The 24,324-nt window shown below is 38.2% G+C and overlaps 1 protein-coding gene across 4 annotated transcripts; it reads left to right on the top strand.

The window, feature by feature from the left end:
- Positions 1–10: 10 nt before the first annotated feature.
- ZNF800 (zinc finger protein 800) lies at positions 11–14,599 on the top strand. Of its 4 annotated transcripts, none has more exons than XM_048080827.2 (6): positions 11–152; positions 391–498; positions 2,743–2,838; positions 8,244–8,387; positions 11,200–12,943; positions 14,296–14,599. In XM_048080827.2, coding segments are annotated over exons 2-6 (2,046 nt in total). In that variant the 5' UTR covers positions 11–152; positions 391–437; the 3' UTR covers positions 14,297–14,599. The 4 variants fall into 4 exon arrangements, with proteins under 4 accessions (XP_047936784.1, XP_047936782.1, XP_066846676.1 ...); XM_048080825.2 differs by having other exon boundaries at positions 14,300–14,599; XM_048080826.2 differs by having other exon boundaries at positions 118–253; positions 14,300–14,599.
- Positions 14,600–24,324: the final 9,725 nt, after the last annotated feature.

Here is a 24,324-nt window from a genome sequence, read left to right on the forward strand (position 1 = left end):
TGCGCGGCCCCTCGGCGCCCGGCCGCAGTCACTTCCTCCGCCGTGCCCATCCGGCTCCGGGGTCAGCGGGCGCCGCCGCGGCGGGACGGGGCTGAGGGGAGCCGAGCTCGGGGCGGGGGAGCCCGGCTGTCCGCCCGGCTGTCCGCCCGGAGGTAGGCGCTGCCGCCCGGCGCTCCCTGCCCGCCTCTCGCTGTCACCTGCCGCAGCCGGGCACGCGTGGTGTGCCGGGGAGCGGGAGCTTGGGCGCCGTGAGGTGCGCTGCGAGCACGGCGGCTTCCCTCCCTCCTTCCCTCCCTGCTTCCCCGCCGAGGGTGCTCCTGGCCCGCCCTGGAGCCGCTTTCTTGCCCTCTCTTTCTTCGGAGGTGACTCTTGGTTTGCTTGTTTCAACAGAACCGCGCTGCTGGATGTAGAAGGGAAGTAGGTGGTGCCCGCGGAAAATGCCTCTGAGGGACAAGTGCTGCCAGACTGACCACCATCACCATGGGTGCTGTGAGCCAGGTAGGGTGCCGCGCGGTGCGGCGGTCCCCAAAACCCCGAGAAACTGCGGCGATGTGACGGGTGCACGTCATTAGAGAAAGTTTTGGGGTATCAAAAGCTTTGGGTTCTGTTTGGAAATGTTGTTTAAAGGTTCTTGAACTGTCACATTGACTTATTGCAGATCATTTCTCAGGTCCTGCAGGACTTGTCATAGTGCCCAAGCCCCCAAATTGGCACTGTGTACAGCGAGCACAGGAAGGCAAGAAGTTACGTAAAAACAACATTTGTGTTTCCAAAAAGCATACCATTTCAACTTATTATTATTATAAAAGACATTTTTGGCAATCTCTTTCATTCGTTGAGTATATCTTTACTTTGAGTCTCCCCTGGTGAGCTCTGATGAACTTGGGGTCTTCTTCTCAAGTGTCTACCAAAACAAACAAACAAACAAAAAAAAAACAAAACACAAATCCTAGAAGTTCTAAAACAACTATGCATCCACCGCTCTATGACACAGAAGATGCTGTCAGTGGAAAGTACTTTGAGTGCTCTGTAGTTTCAGCCAATTTGGTAGGCTTCTTTTTTCTAATTGTTATGCCTACTGTTATAATTGGTAGCCCAGAAGGAAATTTGGTTCCTTCTTTGTTGTTTTATTGTAGAGTTTGTTATTTGGATGCTTTCATTTGCGTTTCAAAAAGAAAGGCATCAGGTTTTGGAATTAATTGTTGAAAGCCTGTGCATGGCAACTTTGATTTGAGAGTAGGTATTATTCAGCTTATAGAAACGCTTCTTTGTGTTTAAGATTTTAAGGTTTTGAGTTGTTTTAATGCTTTATAAAGGGTAAAATACTATTCTTGCCTTACAAATAATAGTGATGTGTTATGTCTGCTTCATATATGTCACTCCTCTTGATGTCAGTGGGTGTTGCACATGCATATTACAGGCAGTATACAACTCAAAGTATGCTATTTTGAAGAATATGAAATAGGCTAGTAGAATAAAATATGTCATTGTGTTAGAGATCCCTAAATGATGAGCTGATTTGTAATGGTTGTCCGTGTTTGTATATATAATAGTATATAGTGCGGCCAGGAGAGTTGCATGGAGTGTTCATTTTATCATTGTTTTCTTTTTGATGCTCTTTCCAGCTTGAATTTATTTATAACCTCACATTGAAAGGAATAACTTTCCTGTTAAAATATGTTTAATCTATTTGCAATTCATAAATCTAAATAGTTTTATACTATGCCTCTATTGCTCTTCATTAAAAATAAATTTCTTAGACATGCTCAGTACCTTATTTAGAAATGGAGACCTTACAGTGGAGCTAAAAGTCCTTCCAAAGGGCCAAGGAAGGAACCAATTTATGAATTACAAAGCTACTTATTTTGTTCATGACAAAGAAGACCTAACTAGTGATTTTGCACACACATGCTTGAGTAGGTGCTCTTGTTCATGTAAATTTGGTTTTCTCTCTGAGCAAAGCTTAGTTGTCTTATGCATGTGCACCAATGGAATGCTGTTAATTTCCATATGCATAAGTAATATAATAATAATAATCATCCTGATCAGTAAAGAGTTTTAGATCAGTTTTAGTTGTAATAGGTTTTATGAAGACTGCAGGAGAGAATGAAACTTCAGAACTAAGATGTTGGTTCAGCAATTTGCTTGAACCAGAAGCATTTCTTGAACATATATATATATATATGTGTGTGTGTGTGTGTGTGTGTTGTTAAAAGTATTATAATAGCTGTCTTTGGTACATACTACTTAGATATGCTCATGCCTTGCTCTGGTCATTCCTGAACGTGTGTGAATTCAGTGCTTAGGTAAGTATTGACAACACTGAAGTCACATCGGACATTCTGAAGAAATATGGTATTTGGTAAAGCTTTTTTGTACATCTGTTTTGTTGTTTTGGTTTGATTGATGGGAGTCAAGTAGGCTATTCTGGGGAATCGCCTTAGTTGATGGGAATTTCTTACGAGTCATTATGGTTTTGTATACTTGTTTTTGTGTTTGATTTTTGAATACCCATTTTCTTTAAATAATCAAAATGACAGTGTGTTGTCAAAAGGTATCATGGCTGGAAAATTCACTCTGTGATGTTTTTTGATTCAGTGTTGATGAGAATTTTTGAGTAAGACAACTTGTACTGTAGTTTTGGCTTTCTTTTTATCTAGTTTATTGTATGCACAGAAAACATATAACTTAATAAAAAATCATCTCAGTTTTCTCTAACAGCTTATCCTTTATGTATTTCAGTACATATGTTGGAACCTGGTGATCCTCCGTTGTTACAGCAGCCTCTGCAAACATCAAAATCCGGTATTCAACAAATCATTGAATGTTTTCGATCAGGTATGAAACCATGCTTGACTCTTAAAATGTTTATTACCTTGTTATAAGAGTTATGTATATTTAGCATGTATTAAAAACAAAAGAAAAGAACCACCAACACCTGAATTTCTATATATTTGTGAAATATTTGTAGGTTTTTGGCTTTAGGTGCTGTTCCTTTTTATAACTGTTTTCATATGAAGTAGTCAAGATACAGCTCCTGCTGTATAGTTACCTTTCAAAAACATTTTAAAAAAATAGCTCGTTTTGTGTCATCCCTCCAACTGCTATTATTAACTTGACTTGAACTTCTTAGTACTGCTGTATCATACTACTTTTAAGGTGTTCGTTCACTCTTTTATGGAGTTGGAAATCATAGCAGTGAACTTAATAACAACAAGTGTTTCGAAGAGCATGCCAAAAGTGATTGAAACCTGTAATATTTCCCAGCTTGTTCTATGCTTTTGATGTGGCAAAACAAACACTTTATTTTTCTACGCATTAGTGCAAGAACACAGCAATTATTAATATGTATACGTATAAAGAAATAGATCTTTGTATATATGAAATAAATGTTTCACGTGTAAGTCATCGATGATATGTAATGGGTTGCATGTGAGCTGAGTCTTGTAGAATGGCACAATATTCAGTTCGTTCTCCACTTGCATTTAGAAACTTAACAGAAGAAGGAAAAGTGGATGTGAGAGTCATCATTAATAACCATTTTTATAAGTGTGAGTGTTTACATGAGATTCACCTAAAGCCTCAAATATGTGAGGCTGGCTTCTTTCACTTGAGGCAGATTAATGGACTCTGTTGGAGATAGACTACTTCTGATTAGCTTGTGCTATCTGTAGGCTGCTTCCAGGTTGTCCTCATTGGCATGTGTGAAATTGACAGCTTACCTTGCTCTCTTCAGTCATCTGCACCAGGGAAATTGGACAGAAGTCAAAAGGACCTGGACCAGATTTTACTATTTAGCATAACGAAATGTTGCTAGTTCAAAACTAAGAAACACTTTCGATACTTGCTGTAAACTTAAAGAAATAGAAAGCCAGAGTGTTCTCCATTTAAAGCAGTTTTAGCAGAAGGCTTCTTCTGTCATCCAGAACATTAAGAATAACAAATGAATTAGTAGCTATTTTCTAATAATGATTCAAATACAATAAAATATAACAAGCAACAGTCTAATACAGAATTCTGTAACTCTATTATAGAATTGAATATTCTTGTAGAAGAAAGCGGACTAGTGAGATTTTTCTGAAAAGTTAAATTGCTTGCTAAAGGCGTAAGCTTGGGTATTTCTGCCAGAGAAGTGTTTGTAGTGACTGATGTGCTGTAACAGTTTCTTTTGACAATGGTGTTATTTCTAGCATCTACATTTACAAATATTAACAGGATTTGACAAAGTATCACTTACCCCAATTAGCTGCAGCTACAAAGTGGAGAAGGCTTAAAAAAGCTGGAGGCAGCATATGCTGGCAGAAAATTGACTACTCATTGCTGCAACCTGCAGTTAGTGAAGAATGAGGAGATGCTTACTTTTTCTCTGCCTGATCTGTCAACGAAACCAGTGGATGTTTTAATTTATTTTCTGTTTCCAGAAGTCAGTAATGGTCTACTGTTTAATTCATAAAGAGCAATTAATATTTTTACTGCTACTTATGAAAAGTTTCACAGATAAATACGGAAGGTTTGAAACCAGAGGGACCACCGTGTCATCCAGTCAGGCCTCCAGTATAAGTCCTTAAATGTCATCCAGTAATTCATAAAACCAATGGTTTGAATTGGACAAAAAAAAATCAGTCCTGAATGGAAGAGACCGAACTGTCGGTATAACATGAGAGAGTGCAGGGGGAGAGAGAATGAGGGACTTGTGTGTCCCCTTGATTGGGAAATAGTGGTGAATTAGATATTTTTTTTCATTTGAGAGGGATGTTTTTGGCTAGGGCACACATCAACAGCAAAAGCCAAATTTGAGTTTGTGTGCTATCACCAAGTTGGAGGCCTTTTTATTTGAATTATAGTTAGTGACTCACTGGAATTTTATCTACGTGGCGCATATTCAGTTTTGTTCAGCTGGGTTTTCATTAGTGTTTGTCTTTATATGCTGAAATTCAACTGTTTGAGAGTGAGATTTCAGTACCCAATGTGCTGTTGGGAGAACTCTACAATTCTTAACTTTGGGGTCTTTCAATAAATGTAAATATCTGTCCAGTAGTCTGTTGTCGATAGAAATGCAGGTCAGGTGATTAGGTTAGTAACACTTCAGGAAAAAGCCCGTGGGAGGAAAAGACAAAGAGTCTTGGGCAGTGGCCTGGGAAAGGCATAGGCAAGGCAAGAAACTGGATGGTAGCCTCAGATAGTCAAGTCTGGATCCTAGTTTTAAGTAGTTGAAGAAGAAAGAAAAGTCATCGTGCTTAGCCAAAACTCAGTTGTAAAAAATTTATAATAATATTAGACTTAGAAATAAAAAGTTGTCTATGTAAGGTTTACTCAAAATTGAAGAATTCTTAGATATTATGGAATTACTAATATTTGAAAAAAAATTGGTTTAGGGAATAATTCTTCAGTGTGATTCTAAGTTTGATCTTTAAATGGAATTCTTAAGTGCCTGTGATAACTGAAAACGTGAACTTCTGTTTGGGCTGGAAGAATATCTTGTTGCCACTTTTGCTGTTTCATAATTGTCTGTGATATTATTTATTCCTTGCCCAGTTTCATTATGGTTTTGCTTGTTTGACTAATTTAGATTAATTTCGATTTATTCCTTTATAAGAAAAAAAATCAAATTGGAGAAATTAGCTGAATTTGTTTAGCTAGTGTTTCCTTCTGGTTTGGCACGGGTAAGTATTCATCATTTAACAATCCATTGCTAATTGTAGGCATTATGTAGATAATTTTAGCAAGATGTGAAATGTGGTCTTGAAGTGTAACTTAAACAATTAGAGGGTTCGGGGTTTAAGAAGGGCAGGAATGTGAAAACACCAACAATGCTAGATCAAACTTTACTCTTGTGTGTTCACTTTGGAATATACAAGTGTGAGAAAACCTGCACGTTTTGTCAAGTTACTTTGCTTTAACAGAAAAATTTCTGACTTAAATTACTTGTATTTTCCTTTCAGCAGGCTGAAAATGTGTCTCCAGTTCTATTTTCTTGCATAAGCTTGTTCACTTTGATCTTGGGTCAGATGCACAGATGTAGTAACATTGATGTTGACCTGTTACTCTCTGAGTTTTGTTGTATGCTCTGTATTTTTTTTGCCTTTATTAGTGCTTTTTTTTTTAAAAAAAAAAAGTGAAATAGCTGTAGGTATCTTGCTTTCTTAACATTGTTGGACAAGCTTAAAGAAAAAACACTGCAGATTTATTTAAATGCTGGAGTTGCTTGTCCTTTCTTGTTAGGCAATTGTATTGCAGCAACCAGATACCTTGGTATGGAATCTTTTTTAGTGTTAGCTGTTGGCCTGGGTCTGAAAAACAGTAACAACAGACATGGAGAAGGCTGAGGTACTCAATGACTTCTTTGCCTCAGTCTTCACTGCCAGTCAGGCTTCCCATGTCTCTTGTTTCCTTGAACCTGTAGATGAGGGCTGGAGGAGCAAAGTCCCTCGAACTGTAAGTGAAGAGCAGGTTCAAGACCACCTGATGAAACTGAACAGGTACAAGCCTATGGGGCCTGATGACATGCATCCCAGGGTCCTGAGGGAACTGGCTGATGGAGTTGCCAAGCCTCTCTCCATCCTATTTGAAAAGTAATGGCAGTCAGGTGAAGTCCCCAGTGACTGGAGAAAGGAAAATATCACTCCCATTTTTAAAAAGGGTGGAATGGAGGACCCAGGGAACTACAGATCAGTGAGCCTCACCTCTAGTGCCTGGCAAGATCATGGAAAAGATCCTCTGGAAGCAGTGTCAAGGCACATAGACAAGGAGGTGATCCGAGACAGGCAGCATGGCTTCACCAAGGGTAAAGCGTGCCTGACCAATCTGGAGGCATTCTATGGTGGAGAGACTGCTTCAGTCAACAAGAGAGGACCAACCAATGTCATCTACATGGACTTCTGTAAGGCCTTTGACGTGGTCCCATGTGACTTCCTGGTCTCCAAATTGGAGAGAGATGGATTTGGAGAGATATGGATTTGATGGGTGGACCATTCAGTGGATAAGAAATAGGCTTGAAGATCGAACCGAGAGAGTGGTGGTCAATGGCTCTGTGTCCAGGTAGAGGCCAGTGATGAGTGGTGTCCCTCAGGGGTCTGTCCTGGGACCGGTGCTGTTCAATATCTTCATCCGTTATTTAGATGAATGGGATCGAGTGCACCCTCGATGAGATGCCACCAAGCTGAGTGGTGCAGTTGATACAACAGAAGGAAGGGATGACATCCAAAGGGACCTGCACAAGCTTGAGAAGTGGGCCCATGTGAACCTGGTGAGGTTCAACAACTCTAAGTGCAGGGTGCTGCACCTGGGTCAGACATGAGCACAGACTGGGAGAAGAACTCATTGAGAGCAGCCCTGCAGAGAGAGACTTGGGAGTTGTAATGGGCAAAAAGCTTGACATGAGCTAGCAGTCTGCACTTGCTGCCCAGAAGGCCGACTGCGTCCTGGGCTGCATCAAAAGGGGAGTAGCCAGCAGGTTGAGGGAGGGGATTGTCCCCCTCTGCTCTGCCCTTTTGAGGCCCCACTTGGAGTGCTGCATCTAGTTCTGGGACCCCCAGCACAAGAAGGATGTGGGGCTGTTAGAGCAAGTTCAGAGGAAAGCTGTGACGATGATCAGAGGGCTGGAGCACCTCTCCTATGAAGAAAAGCTGAGAGAGCTGGGGATGTTCAGCCTGGAGAAGAGAAGGCTCCGGTGAGACCTCATTGCAGTCCTTCAGTATTTAAAGGGGGCTTATAAAAAAGATGGAGAGCCACCTTTTGCTCAGGCAGATAATGATAGGTCAAGGGAGAATGGTTTTAAACTAAAAGAAGGGAGATTGAGATTAGAGGTTAGGAGGAATTTCTTCACTCAGAGGGTGGTGAGGCACTGGAACAGGTTGCCCAGAGAGGTTGTGGATGCCCCATCCCTGGAGGCGTTCAGGGCCAGGTTGGATGAGGCCCTGGGCAATCTGATCTGGTGGGCAGCATCCCTACCCAAGCAGGGGAGTTGGAACTGAATGATCTTCAAGTTTCCTTCCAACCCACACCATTCTGTGATAAATCATTGCTCTTTCACTATGAACTGTAATGTGTGTAAACATTTTTTCAGACTAGTCTTGTTTTCATTTTGAAACTTGTGTGTATCATAAACAGTGCAATGAAAGCATTAATGCAAGATAAAATGCTGTTGAAATTGTCATATTTTAAAATGTTTCTGCTTGCATGATCTGATTTGAGTTAGATGAACAGAAAACCTTCCTTTAAGTGTAATGTTTCTTTTATTACAGGAACTAAACAACTTAAGCATATCTTGTTAAAAGATGTGGACACCATTTTTGAGTGTAAATTGTGCCGGAGTCTCTTCAGAGGATTACCAAATTTAATTACTCATAAAAAGTTTTATTGTCCTCCAAGTCTCCAGATGGATGATAGTAAGTTTTACTAATTGTAATACACGTGTTCATGTCATAATTTGATAGCTGGTTTTTAGGCCCAGCCTTTTAATGAAGGGTGTCACTATTAACACTTTTTCTTCCTTGCCCTTTTCCTTTCTCGTTTTTTCTCTTTAATGTGAAAGATACTGAAGAGTATGCCAAAGGACTGGGAAACTGAATCTGATAGAAAAGCTTGGATCTAACAAGGCATTTCAGTTTTAGATCAGCATAGCTTTGATAGACTTCAGCTGGATCATGTAAAGTGACTTGGCTGAATTTGTGTCATTTTTCCTGTACTTGGGAAGCACTCAGTATCATGGACAAAATCCTTCATTCTAACTCATGAAACACAGACTAAAAGATCACTCTTTTTAAGGACATGTCTTCTTCATTTCTCTTTCCCACCACCTCACCTCACCTCATGCTACTTTAAGGTAGTCTTCACCCTGGTAAGCAATGATAGAATGCACAGGAATGTTATGAAGCTGTGCCAGGGGAGGTTCAGACTGGATATTAGGAAACATTTCTTTACTGCAAGGGAGGTCAAACACTGGAACAGGCTTCCTAGTGAGCTAGTTGATGCCACATGTCTGTCAGTGTTCAAGAGGTATTTGAATAATGCCCTCAGTCATATGTTTTAACTTTTGTTTAGCCCTGAAGTTGTCAGGCAGGTGTACTTGATGATCTCTGTAGGTCCCTTCCAACTGAAGTATTCTATTATATTATTGTTGGGGTATATATGTGATCATGTCTAGCCTACCTCCTTTTTTGTAGAAATTAAACTTTATTATTAAAAGTAATTTGAATGATGAAGAAACAAGTGTATTTTCATAGAAGAAGAAGTGTATTGAAGACGTTTTTAGCAATGATGATTTGTTGATCTGAGTAAGGCTGAATGTTTTGGAAATGTGCCAGCATTTGAAATGTTTTGTAATTTTTTTTAATTATCTTGGTCTCTGTTGACTAGGTCAACGTTGCAATGAGTTTTTTTCTTCCTTTATTAGCATCCTCATGCCTCAATACTTCAAAAATTAAGAAACTAGTGATTTACTTAGGTGATTGTTTTCCCACATTGTATCAGTAGGTGTTGTGAAGGAGAAGGTGAAAAGACTAATATTGTCTCCCTCCTTAAATTAGTGTGTTTGGCCAGTTGCAGAGCCCCAGAGCTTCTCTGTGAAAGGGATGAATTGTATTTTCAAAGCAGAATTGTAAGTGAGTCTGACTTAAATGCAAAACTTTCTAAGCAAAATAAGATTACCCTGAGTAAAGACTTCAGTCCTGCTCCTGACATTCTAACTTTCATTTAATTGCCTGCTTAACTGATATTTTTCACTGTTCACTAGGAAGGGTTCAAATGACAAAAACAATGCTATGTGCTCCAGATAAAGAGAATAATAATAAAACTCTGAATAAAGCTATATAAATCCTTGTGTTTTATACAAAATTGAGAATGAAGATTATTGAATGACGTGGATGTTTTTTTTCAATATATAAAATTAAAAGACAATAGGTAGGAATAAAAGTTCAGTAGTCCTCATGGTGAAAAATTACTAATACCATTCCCTGAGGACTCTTTTGAGGTACTTTGTGTAGTCATTGGATATGAATACATATGTGGTATGAAGAGGTGGTATAAAATAGGAATGACTTTTTACCCTTGATAAAAATTATGCAGATAATCCCCATTTGAAGCTGACTGCAAAAGATGTTAATAATTCAGTGTTAAAACATGGTTCTGAGCAACAAAGGAGCATATTTCTTGTTCTGACACTCTTTCCTCTACTTGAGAATGTGGAAAGAATGACCCTCACTCAGCGAGGGTTTACTTTACTCAGGAAATAAAATTACCAATACTTTTTTTTTTTTTAATAAAATACACATAACATCGTTGTGGTAGCCAGGAATATAAATGTTTTGAAAAACATTTGAATAAACTTTTTTGAAACTAAGTGTATTAAAACAGTACTTTACAAACTTCAGCTTGCAAAGTTTAGTTACTGGTATCAGGCAAACAAGGAGAGGAGGATCCCCGTATCATCCTTTATTGCTTTTTAAGTTCATTTCAACTCCTTATCAGAGCAGAACACAGGGTGAACCTTTGGGTAAGCTGAGCAGAGTCATTTCATTAAATATTATTTCATTGAATTTTTATTCTTTTGAGAAATTATTTTTTTTCTAAATTCAGAATTGGTCTGTCCTTATATTTATCTTACTGTATCACTAAGCCTGCTAACTGTTTTGGTAGTGCTAACATCTTTCCCTGCCCCAGAAGTTCCGTCTCATCTACTTCTGTCCTCATGCAGTGCTCAGGTTACACAGATGTTTCATTCTTTCTTAAGGACTGTTCAGAGTTTACGAAAAAGAGCTTATTTCCAGAAATAGATTCCTCTATTGAGAATGCCTGTTTCCAGCAGTAGGAAGATCAGTTTCTAATGATGCTTTGGGCTTCGCTGCACACTGGAAGAACAAGCTCAGTACTATGTCCTTACTTTTGCAATTGATACAGCTTTTTAGATAAGTTTAATTCCTGACAAACTAATTTTTAGCTTAGGTGGCTTTCACATTAGCACACTAGAAGGATGTTCTTTCAGTCTTGGCTTCTAGTAAAAATCTCACTTGTACTGATGTGATAAAAATGATTACTCAAAACCTATACGTATAAAGGGTCGGTAAAATAGTAAAAATACAGGGCTTATGCAAATTTGGTGGCTGAATAGACATAGTGGTAAAAAGGCGCTTTGAAACCTGTAAAACTTAAATAATTTGAAGTTACTAAATGATTTTAAAATGCCTTTGCCTTTTTTTACAGACCTCCCAGATATAAATGATAAGCAGAGTCAAGCCATAAATGACCTCCTGGAAGCAATCTATCCAAGGGTAGACAAGCAAGAATATATAATTAAATTAGAACCTATAGAAACTAATCAGAATGCTGTATTTCAATATGTATCAAGGACTGATAGCCCAGAAGAGAACACAGAAAGTAGTAGTACCCCTGATCAAACTCCAGTACAGACACAGGAACCCAGCACTGAGCAACCCAAGACTGTTTCAGCTCCAGCTTCAGTTGGGGAGACTGTAGAATTACCTCCTGCTGATCCTGTTACAAACAAGGTGATACCTACTCCTGAAGAACAGCCTCCAGCGGTAACTCCTGAGTTGGACTCTTTGGATAATTCTGATTTTGGCCACCAGTTGATTTGTTGCCTTTGTAGAAAAGAATTTCATTCCAGACGCAGTGTACGCCGGCACATTAGAAAAGTACACAAAAAAAAGATGGAAGAGCTAAAGAAGTACATAGAAACAAAAAAGAAACCAAATCAGTGCTCCACAAAGGGACGAAATAAGAACGTTCTTGTAACATTAGGTAGAAGTTGTCCTGTGTGTTATAAATCATTTGCCACAAAAGCCAACGTAAGGAGGCATTTTGATGAAGTTCATAGAGGATTAAGAAGGGATTCCATTACTCCTGATATAGCTACAAAACCTGGGCAACCTTTGTTCTTGGATACAGTTTCTGCTAAAAAATCTTTTAAGACCCGAAAACAAAAGTCGTCTTCAAAGGCTGAATACAATTTAACTGCGTGCAAATGCCTTCTGTGCAAGAGAAAATATAGTTCACAAATAATGCTGAAAAGGCACATGCAAATTGTTCACAAGATAACTCTTTCTGGAAAGAACTCTAAAAGAGAGAAAGGACCCAACAATACTGCCAATGGAACAGAAATAAAACTAAAAGTAGAACCAGCAGATTCTGTAGAACCTTCACCCCCTTCCATTGCTCTTTCTCCACAGAATGAATTAAAGGGAACAAATCACTCAAATGAGAAAAAAAGCACTCCGTCAGCACAGAGAAATAAAGTTAAACAGGACCCAGAAAACCCTAAATCAACCTCTAAATCAACCACTAAGTCAACCTCTAAACCAACCTCTAAATCAACCAATGCATCTGCTGCAGGTGGCCAGCAAAAAACCAGGAAGCCAAAACTTTCAGCTGGCTTTGACTTCAAGCAACTTTACTGTAAACTCTGTAAACGCCAATTTACTTCAAAACAGAACTTGACAAAACACATCGAATTACACACAGATGGGAATAACATTTATGTTAAATACTACAGGTGTCCGCTCTGCTCTTACGAAACACGTCGCAAACGCGATGTGATAAGGCATATAACTGTAGTTCATAAAAAGTCACCGCGCTACCTTGGGAAAATAACTGCAAGTTTAGAAATTAGAGCAATAAAAAAGCCAATTGATCTTGTTCTAAATAAGGTGACAAAAAGAGGCCCTCAGAGGGATGAAACAAAACAGATTGGTTCAAAACAGGATGTCACTTCTAATTCGCCCAATAAAAAGTATGAAGGAGCTGATGTTGGCATTGAAGTAAAAGTAACAAAAAACTTTTCTCTTCATCGATGCAATAAATGTGGGAAAGCGTTTGCCAGAAAAGCTTTTCTAGAACATCATAAGAAAACCCATAAGGCGAATGTGTCTCATTCACCTGAAGAAAATAAAACCAAAGGCAGAAGTACAAGATCTAAAGCTGTTGTCTGGTGAGGAAAATATAGTGTTTTGTCTTTTTTTTTTTTCTCCAAACAAAACAAAAACACCTCCTTTCACATGATGTTGTTGATACGTTGACAAAAATATATTTTTCCATAGATTTTATGGTTTAGTGGCTTAAATACCATGATATATGTCAAAGTTGTTTCTTAATTATTTTTTTAGTGTTTAGGAAAAGAGTTAATTTCTAAATTTTTCATTACAGGAAACTGGAATAGAATATAGATTAAGGTGTGCTAAGTTGACTCTTTAAGTTGTTTTTAAGGTATTTGTTGTAATCAAGCTAACATAAATACATGTCTAAAATAGTATGCTTTTAAATTATCAATGCCTTTGTCTTGTTTGAATAACGTACCCTGTTAATGAACAGCTCTGTAACCTAGTTGAAGAAGTGCTAAAAATACCATGGTAAAAGCTGTTGACTAAAAATGTCTCTATGATGTACAGTAATTATCTTTTTTTTTTAATATTTCATGTGTATTAGGCAATACACATGTTCTGTCCACAGAAGGACATAGAACAGTGTGTTTGAATGTAATTTGGACACTTAATTGTTTTGATTTAAAATCAGTTTTGAGTTAGGTCCCTGTGAACACTTAAAATCATCAAATTTAGGATTTGATTCTTTTAGTGCTCATTTATATAAGCACAAGTTCAGAGACTTCTGGTCATTTATTTTTTTAAAGTGTTTGAGTCTCAGAAAGATGTTTTGTTTTAAGCCTAAATGTATGTAGAGGTCTGGCCAAGAATTTTCTGACCTTCTGCTTATATGGTACACTGGGAACTGTTTTATACTTGAGAGTTGTATTTGTATTTTCTTAGTTTTACAGTGCCTTTATATTAAAGATGGCCTGTTTTTTAAGAGGACCTTTCAAAAAAATGAAATAATATTTTGTATTTCAGAGTGATTGACTCATGCGTGAAGGTGTGGGGATTGTATTAAAAAAACTATAATGGAGAGACATTATTGACACCTATAAGAGGTTTTAATATTCTTATTTAGAAATAGCCTTATAACGTATTTGGTGGAAAAAAAACACACAAGTATATGTGCCTTGTTCTATATTTTTACTCTGAAATCGGAGGTAATTTGATTTCAGTTCAGTTTTTGTAGTGTTAGCTAGGTTAAAGTGTAACCTGATCTGTTCATGGCTTTGTGACAAATCCTGGCTGAATGGGATGGAACTGGACCCTGAATTATTGTAATTTTAAGAGGAAGAGTGACTTTTGTATTTTGATGATGAATTAAAAATTTAACCATATAAATTATTTATGTTCTGTAATTTTAAACAGAATTATATTGGTAAACACAAAGCATTAATTTATTCCCATTTCTCCTCAGATAGGTTCAAGTGATGTTCGGAAAGTTTGGAGTTCATTTGCATGAAAAAGACTAATGTGGTGTTGGAACTGCTAATATCTTGATAATGGTACTGTGAGGAGGAAATACTTTCATAAGCTGTTGTTTTCTTACTAAATTACGAACATTCTGACTACTTGTTAGACAGTGCTTCCTCCCAAAACACTGCAGTAGTTGAAATACACATGTGCTTCTAAATTAGCAGTTAACTATGCTTATGTCTATGCAGTTGAGGTTTGATACATGAACTTAAAAAAAAAAAAAAAAAAAAAAAAAGGAAACAAAACAGAGGCAACTTAAACAACAGCTTTGGAAGAAGACTTTTGTTCCTCATTTAGGAAACCATCTTCAGAGAGCTCATCGTGCATACTGTTCCTCCCTAATAGCGCTAACTGATGAACAGCTCTTAACTTTTTTGTGATATCTACTCTGGCAATTGTTGTGTTATATACTGTTTTAAATTTATTACAGATGAATGTATAAGAGCAAACAATGTAGTGTATATTGGCTGAATTGTACTAATTTTTAGTATTTGCCATAACATCAGTTTGTTCATACTGACTAATTTCCCAGTTGTGGGACGTTCTGAATTTCACTGTACTACAGTTGCTTCAAAGATCTCCGTATTTTTTCCATATGTGGTTCATAGGACAACTTGGTAAACATCTAGGATGTTTACAAGAATATCCACATTCCTCTATTCTTGAATTTTTTAAAAAAAAATTATACACAAGCACTTTAATGATAGTTGCAGTTTATATTTTCAGTTTATTTTTTTGAAAGATCAACACACTAATGTTAATATGAAGGTAGTGAATATTTGCTGATGTATTATAGACAGACAATCTGTGCACAACCACTTATAATGTTAGTTTATTTCTTTAAATATTAATAAAAAGGGAGGATAGTATGGGAGAAACTCAAAGTAATTTTTCTCTCAATATGATGAATGACCACTATAGATAGCACTTGACTTTGTATAATTTGGAAAATGTTTTAGATCCTTTTTTTTTTTTTAACCTTTTAATCAGAATTTTAGTAAACCTGTTGCATGCCTACCATTATGAGATTCTTGGCAGGTTTTGTGCATCAGTGGTTTTGTTTTGTTTTATTTTATTTTTTTTTTACTTTTTAGAAAATATTTTGTTAGTGATTTGTGTCAAATTGCTACAATTTGAAAGGTACTGTACATCAGAAGAAATACCATGTTTTTTTATAGGTTCACTCCCTTACTTAGGGAGGTGCCTCGTGTTCATATATACTTTTTGTATAAAATATATCTAAAAATGTTGATCACAAGATCAGAAGTAAAAATACTTTTTATGGATAGAGAAATATTTGGCCCTGTTAGTGCATTGCACTAAAAATACTGTGAATGGGAACTGGACTGTAGCTGTTGCTGCAAATGTTTTATATTGAATGTACATGCTTTTGTTTGGATAAATGTACTGTATTTGGTTGAAAATAAAGCAGACTGGAAATCGCTTACACGTCCATAAACAAGATGATATTGTTTTTGTAAACCTGATATGTTTGTCACTCGTTAAGCAGAAATTACAATGTTTGCATTTTTTTGTGAAATTTTACCTTCTGATCATTGAAACTAGTTGTCTGTATTATTCTGTTGTAATAAATTCTTTTGCTTTTGTTTTGTTATGAAAAGTTTGGCACTTGTGGAGTGAACATTTCTCCACATTGATGGTTGGCCCTTGCTGTATTTTTAGAAAACCCTTTGATACTGGATTTTTGTCATTTGTAAAGGTGTCTCTTCTTTAGCTGAGCAGAGCTTGTTTTTATAATCCTTCTACAACAAAACTGAATATTGATATTGAAGGAGATAGGCTATGCATTTCATTTTTAATAAGAAAATTCGTGTACATAGCTTGTGTTGCAAATTATGTTGGTGGCCAGCTAATGTTAATTCTTTATATGGTTGGAATATAAGAACTGCCGTAGTCATCATTTATTCTTCTCCAAAGGAAGATGGTAAGCTATTTATGTAAGTGCAATTTAAGCCATGGCCCTGAGTGCTTGTGGATTAAGATTAGGAAGTTAAAATGAAGAAATAGGGATAGGATAACTGTTCGTTTCTCAGCTGAGCCTTTCTGTGGTTTCTGGGCTGGTCTGGGTGGGTGTGCAGGCTGCATCTTTACTTACTTGAAGGTGAAGGTATTCCTGTTTTGAAGGTAAGCTTGCTGCTAAGGGACCTCCAGTTCTCCATCCATGTAGTTAAATTGTGTTGTTCCACTTGAAGTTTTGGGTAGTATATTTCCTCTGAAAGATGTGGCTTAATAATTAGCAATTGCCACACTTTTTTTTTTTTTTTTTTAAATCTTCCATTAGTTAAATCTACTGGGTAGCTCTTTTGATGCACAAGAAAATAAATTACATATACAGTATGTTGGGCTTGTTCAGTTATTTTTTAAAATCTTTTCATGCAACTGTCTTGAACAGAAGAAGAAAAATGAGAAGGATCGCTAACTGCTTTTAATTAACACAATATATATTTTTTTGACAAATCTGGAAATCTGTAATAGAACTTTGAATGTAATCAAGATCCATGTGGGCACTTATAAATGGGATTCCATGCTAATGTGTCAGGATATAACTAACTAAGATGGAGTCTTGCATAGGTCTTACCATTGGGGAGACATGTTGGTTTGGCTTGTGTTGCTTGGAATGGCCAAAGACAAATGTGAATTCTCTAGTGTGTCTTCAGAAATGAAGCCTTGTGAAAGAGGTTTTGGTTCAGAGTGCATGTGACATACCTTATGGAAAATTTTGAGGGTGTTTTAAATGGTTTGTGTGGAAGACTGGCTAGTAATGAAAAGAAGCATATACCTTTTCTAATGCCAAGGCTATGAGAGCTAGCTTTAATGTCAAACTGATGTGAAACGTTGCATAAAAAAATGAATGAAAATAACTTGAGACTTGCTGAAGTTCCCAGTCTAATGAAGTTCTGGGTGCTGTCTCAAAACCACCTTTTCATTAGTCAATTGTCTTGTAGCTGAGAGTGTCTTCCTGGCTTTATTTATTTGCTATGTTTAATTTTGTAGTGTTTTTTTTTTTTTTAATGTTTTGCTTGCTTTTTCTCAATGAAATCTTAGATTCCAGGGCCTGAAATCCTTTTAATGTTTGGTTCACTCTCTTTTAAGAGAGTTAGAGAGTTGTAGCTGAGATAGCTTATGGTCATTATCACCGTTTGTTTTTTACTGGATTCCAGTGAGGTGAACTTGAAGCTACTGTGTGAAGGATTTGTGTGACTTGTCAAATGCTTGAAGTACTTTGGAAAAGGGAGATGAGTTTTGACTGATGGCTGTAAGAACCTGTGGGTAGATAATTACACGTTTCCCTTTTGCTGAATAGCAGAGTACAGCAATTGGTTAACCACAAACGTGCATATATTGGTTGGGGGATGAGAAGTAGAAAGGAAATAACGTTGCTTTATTGGATATCCAAGAATTTGGATATTTACTGTGGAAACAAGTCTGCTGAGACACTGGTAAGTCCTTTGATTGTCCCAATCTCTTGTATGGAGTTAAAAAAGAATCCCTTTATTAAACAACAAATGAAAAATTTTCTTCTTCCTAAGAGGCTGATACAGGGCCTTGCTGATCTTGGAAGGTGTGAATCCAAAAAGTAGACAGATTTTGCCACCTAATAGAGCTCATGTGGCTCTTAGTTCAGGTCGCCCCCTTGAATTAGTAACTTGATTTTAAATAGTAGGCAATGTAGTGGCGTGGCCTGTAACAGCTGGGTAGCTTCAGCAGTAAGGCTGTCTTCAACAAATAGAAACTATCCTTGGTATGAAAGCTTGTTCTGAGGAGGACTCTAATGAAAGTTGTGTTTTGAATTTGGAAGTGTAAGGATTGTGGAACTTAATTGTATTAAAAATCAGTACTCTTAATGGGATTTTAATTTGATTTATAATTCTGTCTTTTGTTGGCTTAACATTAGTACAAAGCTTTAATTCATTTACTGATAAACTTAACAGAAGAAGCTTCTAATTTGAGCAGTAAATTACTTCTTTACATTGAAGAGTTACAATAAATAATGTGACACTGTTTCCCTTTCTGATATAGGCATCTATTCTGTAACCCTTTCATACTACTTTGAGTAATTTCCGTTATTTTGAAATACCAATATGTTATGCTTGTATAATTCAGGAATAACTAATATTATTGGCTACACCCATTCCATTAGATAGCTACAGATAATTTGTAAAGCCTTCAAAATTTCCTTTTATTATGAATTACTGATGCTGCACGATTTAAATACAGAACTAGTAAAGTGTTACGAATGAAGATTTTAGTTTTGATTTTAGAAGTCAGCAGAGTAAGTTGTCTCTGTTTTCTTAGGTGATCATAGCTGTACAGGTGGTCAGCTTCTGCTTTAATATGCCAAGAAAATAAGTGTATTGGAAGCAGCGTGAGAGTGAAGGTCTTTCGTGAAAGGGGGGGATTGACAGTGAAGTCAGCTGTGAGGACAGTGGGGAAGGGGTAATTGATAGTGGTCTCAGATCAGTTGTCTAGATGATAGATATGGGACCTCAGTCCCATGTTGACGGAGAACCCCTGGCATTTGTGCAAGTGAGGAGACTTCTATGAGGGACTGCTGGCTAGGTACAGAGGTTCAGTACCCATCTTCAAAAAGGGAGTGGAGGGGAAGTGAATTACATGGAATACTTTTTAGTTCCCTTTGTCTGGAGCTTGCAGAGCATGCTTTCCCGTATCCCTCGGTTATAGTCTTAAACTGGTAATTTCATAGACACAAAATGGAATGCAATTTGAGAAGTTATGATTGCTTGAGTTCATCGATCCCTTTGGGGATTGGCAAGATATTGGTAATCTTAATAAAAATGTTGTGAACAATATCTCCAATGAGGAAACAATATCATTGACTTCGGAGGACTTAGTGGGAAATGAAGATAGCCTGAGCCTTTGATAACATGTAAGGCCAAGTACATTTTTCTTCAAAGCAGATTAAACTATGAACTGTTTCATTGTGTTGCCAGGAGCAATGTTGACAGGGCTGTGAAGTCTGGGTGATTGATGAGGGTACACCGTTGTATCTTGCTATAAGGTTATTCTTCAGAAGTAGATTTCATAGTGTGTTTACTTTTGTTAGGGTTGGGATTGAGGTTCATTGCGTCAGTTGCATTAAATGTATTGGCATCTGGTAATACTGGTGGGTTTTTGTGGCAATGGTTTTTCTACCATGTCAATCTAAGAGAGCTCAGATTTACCTGGTCTGACCTCTCAGCACCAAGCCTTTCCCAAGTAATATCTAGTTCAGCTCTGTCGGCCAAACAAGATTTGCTTTTCCACATAACTAATGTTCTTTGATCCTGGGAGTCGGTTCCTTTATTAGAAGCAAAACAATCTGCTTTGCTGATTTTCCTGCAGTCGTTAATGCTGCCTCGAATAGTTCAGTGGGCTCTGATGCAGAATGTAGACAAATAAACACAATCTGTTTTTGTTCTGCAGGATGTCGTGGTCTTACCACGACTTACCTCCTCGGCTTATCTGTGGCAAACAAAGGGATGAGTAAGATCATGAAAATGCTGGTTTGAAGTCACTGTCTTGTGGCAAGGCAGGTCAGTTACAGCTTAGATTTAAAATAAATGGGGATGTGCAAAACACAGTAATCATTTTCCTTCATTACATATCTAAATCTGATCTGTCACTCTCTCTTTGAAGACACATAACTACCTAAGAATGAGCAAGCCTAAAATGGACACGTTTCATCATTTACATGTACGAAGCCACATTTTCCAGCAAAAATACATTCCTAATACTGGCAGGTCACTGAAGATCAATTATCTCAGATATGAAAGTTGGAAGATGTTTCCAAGTTCGTTGGGAAATTTCCCTGATTCCCCTGCACAATGTCAAAATGGTAGTAGATTAGGTGATATTTGGGTTCATACCATTTAAGTTCAGGAGTCTATACTGTTTTAGGGTACTTGTTCCCATCAGTATAAACGAGGAAAACAAGGTGCACACTTTTCACCTTGCTCAGAACTGAACAGGCTGTGGGCGACTTTTTTATTAGATCTCAGTAGGTGAATGTGGACACTTGATATGCAACACTTGCATATGGTAGACACCCCGTACTATTTTTTTTCCCTGTGTACTTGGGACTTGGGGATGGATAAGGATATAAATAATAACGTGTAAGAAAGGATGCACATGTGAATCTTTTTTGGTATGCTGAAATGTAATTGTTCATGTAACTTAGCTCTTAAATATAAAAATGAGAAAGTTGAGGGAATGTTGATGGACTACTTGGGAGAATTTAGATAGCAAGACTGAGGTATATTAAATGGTGGTATTGAGCTGACCAAAGCCTTGGTCCCACATTCTCTTTGAAGTGGTTATTTCACAGTGTGGAGGACTACTGATATGTGTAGAACTCTAGAACACAAAATATTAAAATGGAAGATTAATGCTCACAGTGGCTTCGGGATTGCACCAACTGCTTGCTGTCTCTCCTGAGGTTCCTCAAAGACTCCCCCACCATGACTGTAGACTTTCATTTCGCTGCAATTCTCCTGCTTCTCTTAGAAGCCCAGTAGCATTACGGTAGGCTCCCTCAACTCCTGTCTCTGTCCAGCAGCCTGGAGGCATTTCCCAGCTGATCATGTTCCAGTTACCCTTGGGAAAGGACCAGCTCCCTCTTTGCTTCTGCTTGCCCAGGGCAATGGCAGCAGTTGTCTCATTGTGTCCTCTCTGCGTGGAGGCAGAGCTATAGTGTAGAAACATTTGCAGCCTGGTAGCAAACCTGCCTGTGAGGGCACCTTTGGTGAGGGCACTGGCTAACCCTCTGCTCTTGGTGTCCAAAGCTGGAATTACCACTGGTAAACCTGTGACCCTCATAAACGTCCTTCTGAGGGAACTGCCTCTCCCTGGCAGGGTGTTGTTATCACAGGACAGTAGGCATGCACTCCCTTAGGTCCCATCATTTGCAGGAGAGTAGTGCCAAGGTGGACTGGTTTGATTCAAGTCTCCAGGAATTTAACATACTCTACAGGCTGTGCCTGGGGACTTCTGAAAAACATTGTAAGAGTGTTATTTATTTATGTAGATTTCTAGACAATGTGCATTTTCTTAATTAAAAGGTTAATTCTAATTATCCTTGCCTAAGCATCTGTCTGGGTCCTACTAAGGTGATTGATCCATTTTATGTATAATGCATTAATGATTTCGGAACACCGAATACCTCAGCTAGCAGTTCTGACATCTCACTTTAAAGAGTTTTGGCTGCAGTGCTATTCCTAAGAAGCTGAAGCCAACTGTTTAGTATTATGGATTCTTACAAGTGGAAATGCTTGCAGCTGGTACCGAAAGCTTGTAGGAAACATGCTTGGAACTCTTAGCAAATTAGGCATTATGAAAATAGTCTTGCATGCTTAAAAGATTTAATGGACTATTTTCTTAAATTTCAATAATATCTAGAAGCTCAGGCTGGGATTAGTTCCATTTGTGCATGCCATCACTTCTGCAGTGTAACAGCAGGCAAACATCTCATAAATAGTACTTAATCTGTCCATTGCTATGCTGAGTTACAGTTAAATTATTATTATTTCATATTTCTAACTTAATAACTTGCTTTTATTCTACTTGAGGTGATCCTGGAGATATTCTACTTTGATTTGAAGATTTGTTTTCAGGGCTTTGTTTTCAGTAAGATGCTTGATAGTTTACAGTCAGCTTATCAAGATGCAATAATACAGTGTTTGTTTTCCTTGTCATCTTTCTATGAATGTTAAGGCAACTAACTGATTGCAGCAATGCAGAGTCAGGTGCTCCCTTATGTTTTGAGTGAGATTTCCTTTTAAAAAGAAATTTCCTCATGGAAAAGCACGTACTGAGGAGCATGGAGAGTGGCTTTTAAACTCTCTGAGAATGCATGCACAGCCATGGACTGACTCACGGTGGTAGGAAATAGCAAGCGATGTATTCACATTCTTGGCTTCAAAAACAGACTAACAGACTAGGATACTGCTGCATCTTGAAGTATAGAACATTATAATTTTTTATCTTGGAGCTAATCTTCTCATCTCTGCAGTCTGGTTTCCAGTGCTCACAATAGTCTAATGCAGGGCAGTGTAGTCTAAAAGCAGTAGGATCATCAAGATCATTTTTTGAACAGGTTTAGGGGGACAAGACAATAAGTAAGTAATAATCTCGTAAATGAGAGAACGGCAGAACAATGTAGCTATGACAGCTACAATAGTACAGCAGCAGGAGAAATCTCTCATTCTTTAATTTAAAAACAACCCCCTTGCATCGTTTTTCTGTTTTCATCAGTAAGATGGTCATCTGCTTATATAGCTGTTTAGTCCCCAGACTATTTTTTCAACATTTCACTGTTTGGCTGTAGTTGAATTATGCTGAACTATTTAGCTGATGCTTATTTTAGCTTATCAACTTATCAACTCCACTTACTGCAAGTTGGAGGTTTTTTTTTTTGACCTACTTGGATTGTCAGAGGTAAGAGTAAGATTATGTAGTATGTAACATTGTACAAAATAAGATTTTTGTTAGTGTATCTGTTTTGAAACTGATTGGCGTTTGATAGTGTTGGGTCAGTGACTTTTTTTCTTTTTTTTTCTTTTTTTTTTTTTTTTTTTCCTGGAGAGCAAGACGAAGCAAACCCCAAAATTTGGGAGTTTAAAATTAGTTTATGGAGTCTCTTAGATGATGATTTTGGAAAAGGCGAGGCAGGGAGAGATTGAGACAGGAACAATGTGAATCCTTTTATATTTATGCCTTTAAAAATAGATGAGAGGAGCAGTTGCCAGCAATAACATTTCCCTCCCTGCACTAGGCACATAGCAAATGGTTTGAAATCTTCAGGCCCTGTCCAACCCTACTTTTCTCACTTTTTCTGTGTCTGAATCAGAAATGAAGTGCTAATTTTTCTATTTTTTCCCCCTGCAGGTGAAGTTAGGTGCACTTGAATTATTTTCTTCCTAGTCATTAAATTGTCATTCTGAGCCAGTGAAATGTAGCACAAACCTCAATTCAAATCATTAAGGGACCCTGTTGTCCCCTGCTGGAAGCGGGTTTACTGCCTATGGATGTGCACCTTATTTTTGTCTTCGCTGCAAAACAAAATAGTAAAAAAAATCTTAAATGTTCAGCAGAATAGCTACGTAACTGTAGTAAGTCTCATGAAAGCATTTGAGGTTGGTGTATGTGTTTGAAATGCTTTATAACAAGTGCATGTGAGATGAACAGGATAGTTCATGCCCTGAGGAGCTCACAGTCTTACACAATTATTATTTTGTCTTCACTTTACTTAGGTATAAAGAGTGAAGGGCTTTGGACAAGATTTTGTGTGTGGGCAGGGAGGAAACCAGGGCTATGGTTACATTTCAGCTGTGTCTATCTGCTGTGACACTGGTAGGACCTCCTCCCTCCACCAGGGAGATGTCAGGAGAAGAACATGAGGACCCTGAGACCGGGTGGAGTCTGGCTGTTGAGGTGGTTACTGCAAACGGATGGCACGAAACCCAAGGGTGTGGTGAGGGGCCGCACGGAGCAAACTGGGGAGGGCGGCCCCGAGATCGTGAAGAAGGAGGCTCTTTCTGGTGTGGCAACGGGGTCTGTGGTGGCTTTTGAAGACAAAGTCAGAATGAGGCCGGGGAGCAGGTGCAGAGGAAATCCAGTGATTGCCCGGGGGCACTGCCGGGAGCCCGTCTGCACCTTCAGCCCTTTCCTAGGATGGTGTGGGAAGCGCACAGCCCGAGCTCCCCCTGGTCTGAGTTTCAGAGGATTGAATGAAAATCACTTATCCTAGTTGGCGTTGTAGCTGTTTTCAAAAAAAGGCATTGGCTGTGTTCCCTGTCACCTGTCACCAAGTGTCTCCTGCAGGGCTGAGTGACAGAAACTTGCCGCTGGGCTGAGCCCTGCCTCAGTAACCGCGAGATGGCAGCACACCGTCTGCTGTGCTGGGAGAGAGCCCGAGAAGAAGGATTTTGGAGATGGCAAATCCACAAGTTGT

The sequence above is a fragment of the Anser cygnoides genome, chromosome 1 (assembly GCF_040182565.1).
Source record: "Anser cygnoides isolate HZ-2024a breed goose chromosome 1, Taihu_goose_T2T_genome, whole genome shotgun sequence".
Lineage (NCBI taxonomy): Eukaryota > Metazoa > Chordata > Aves > Anseriformes > Anatidae > Anser > Anser cygnoides.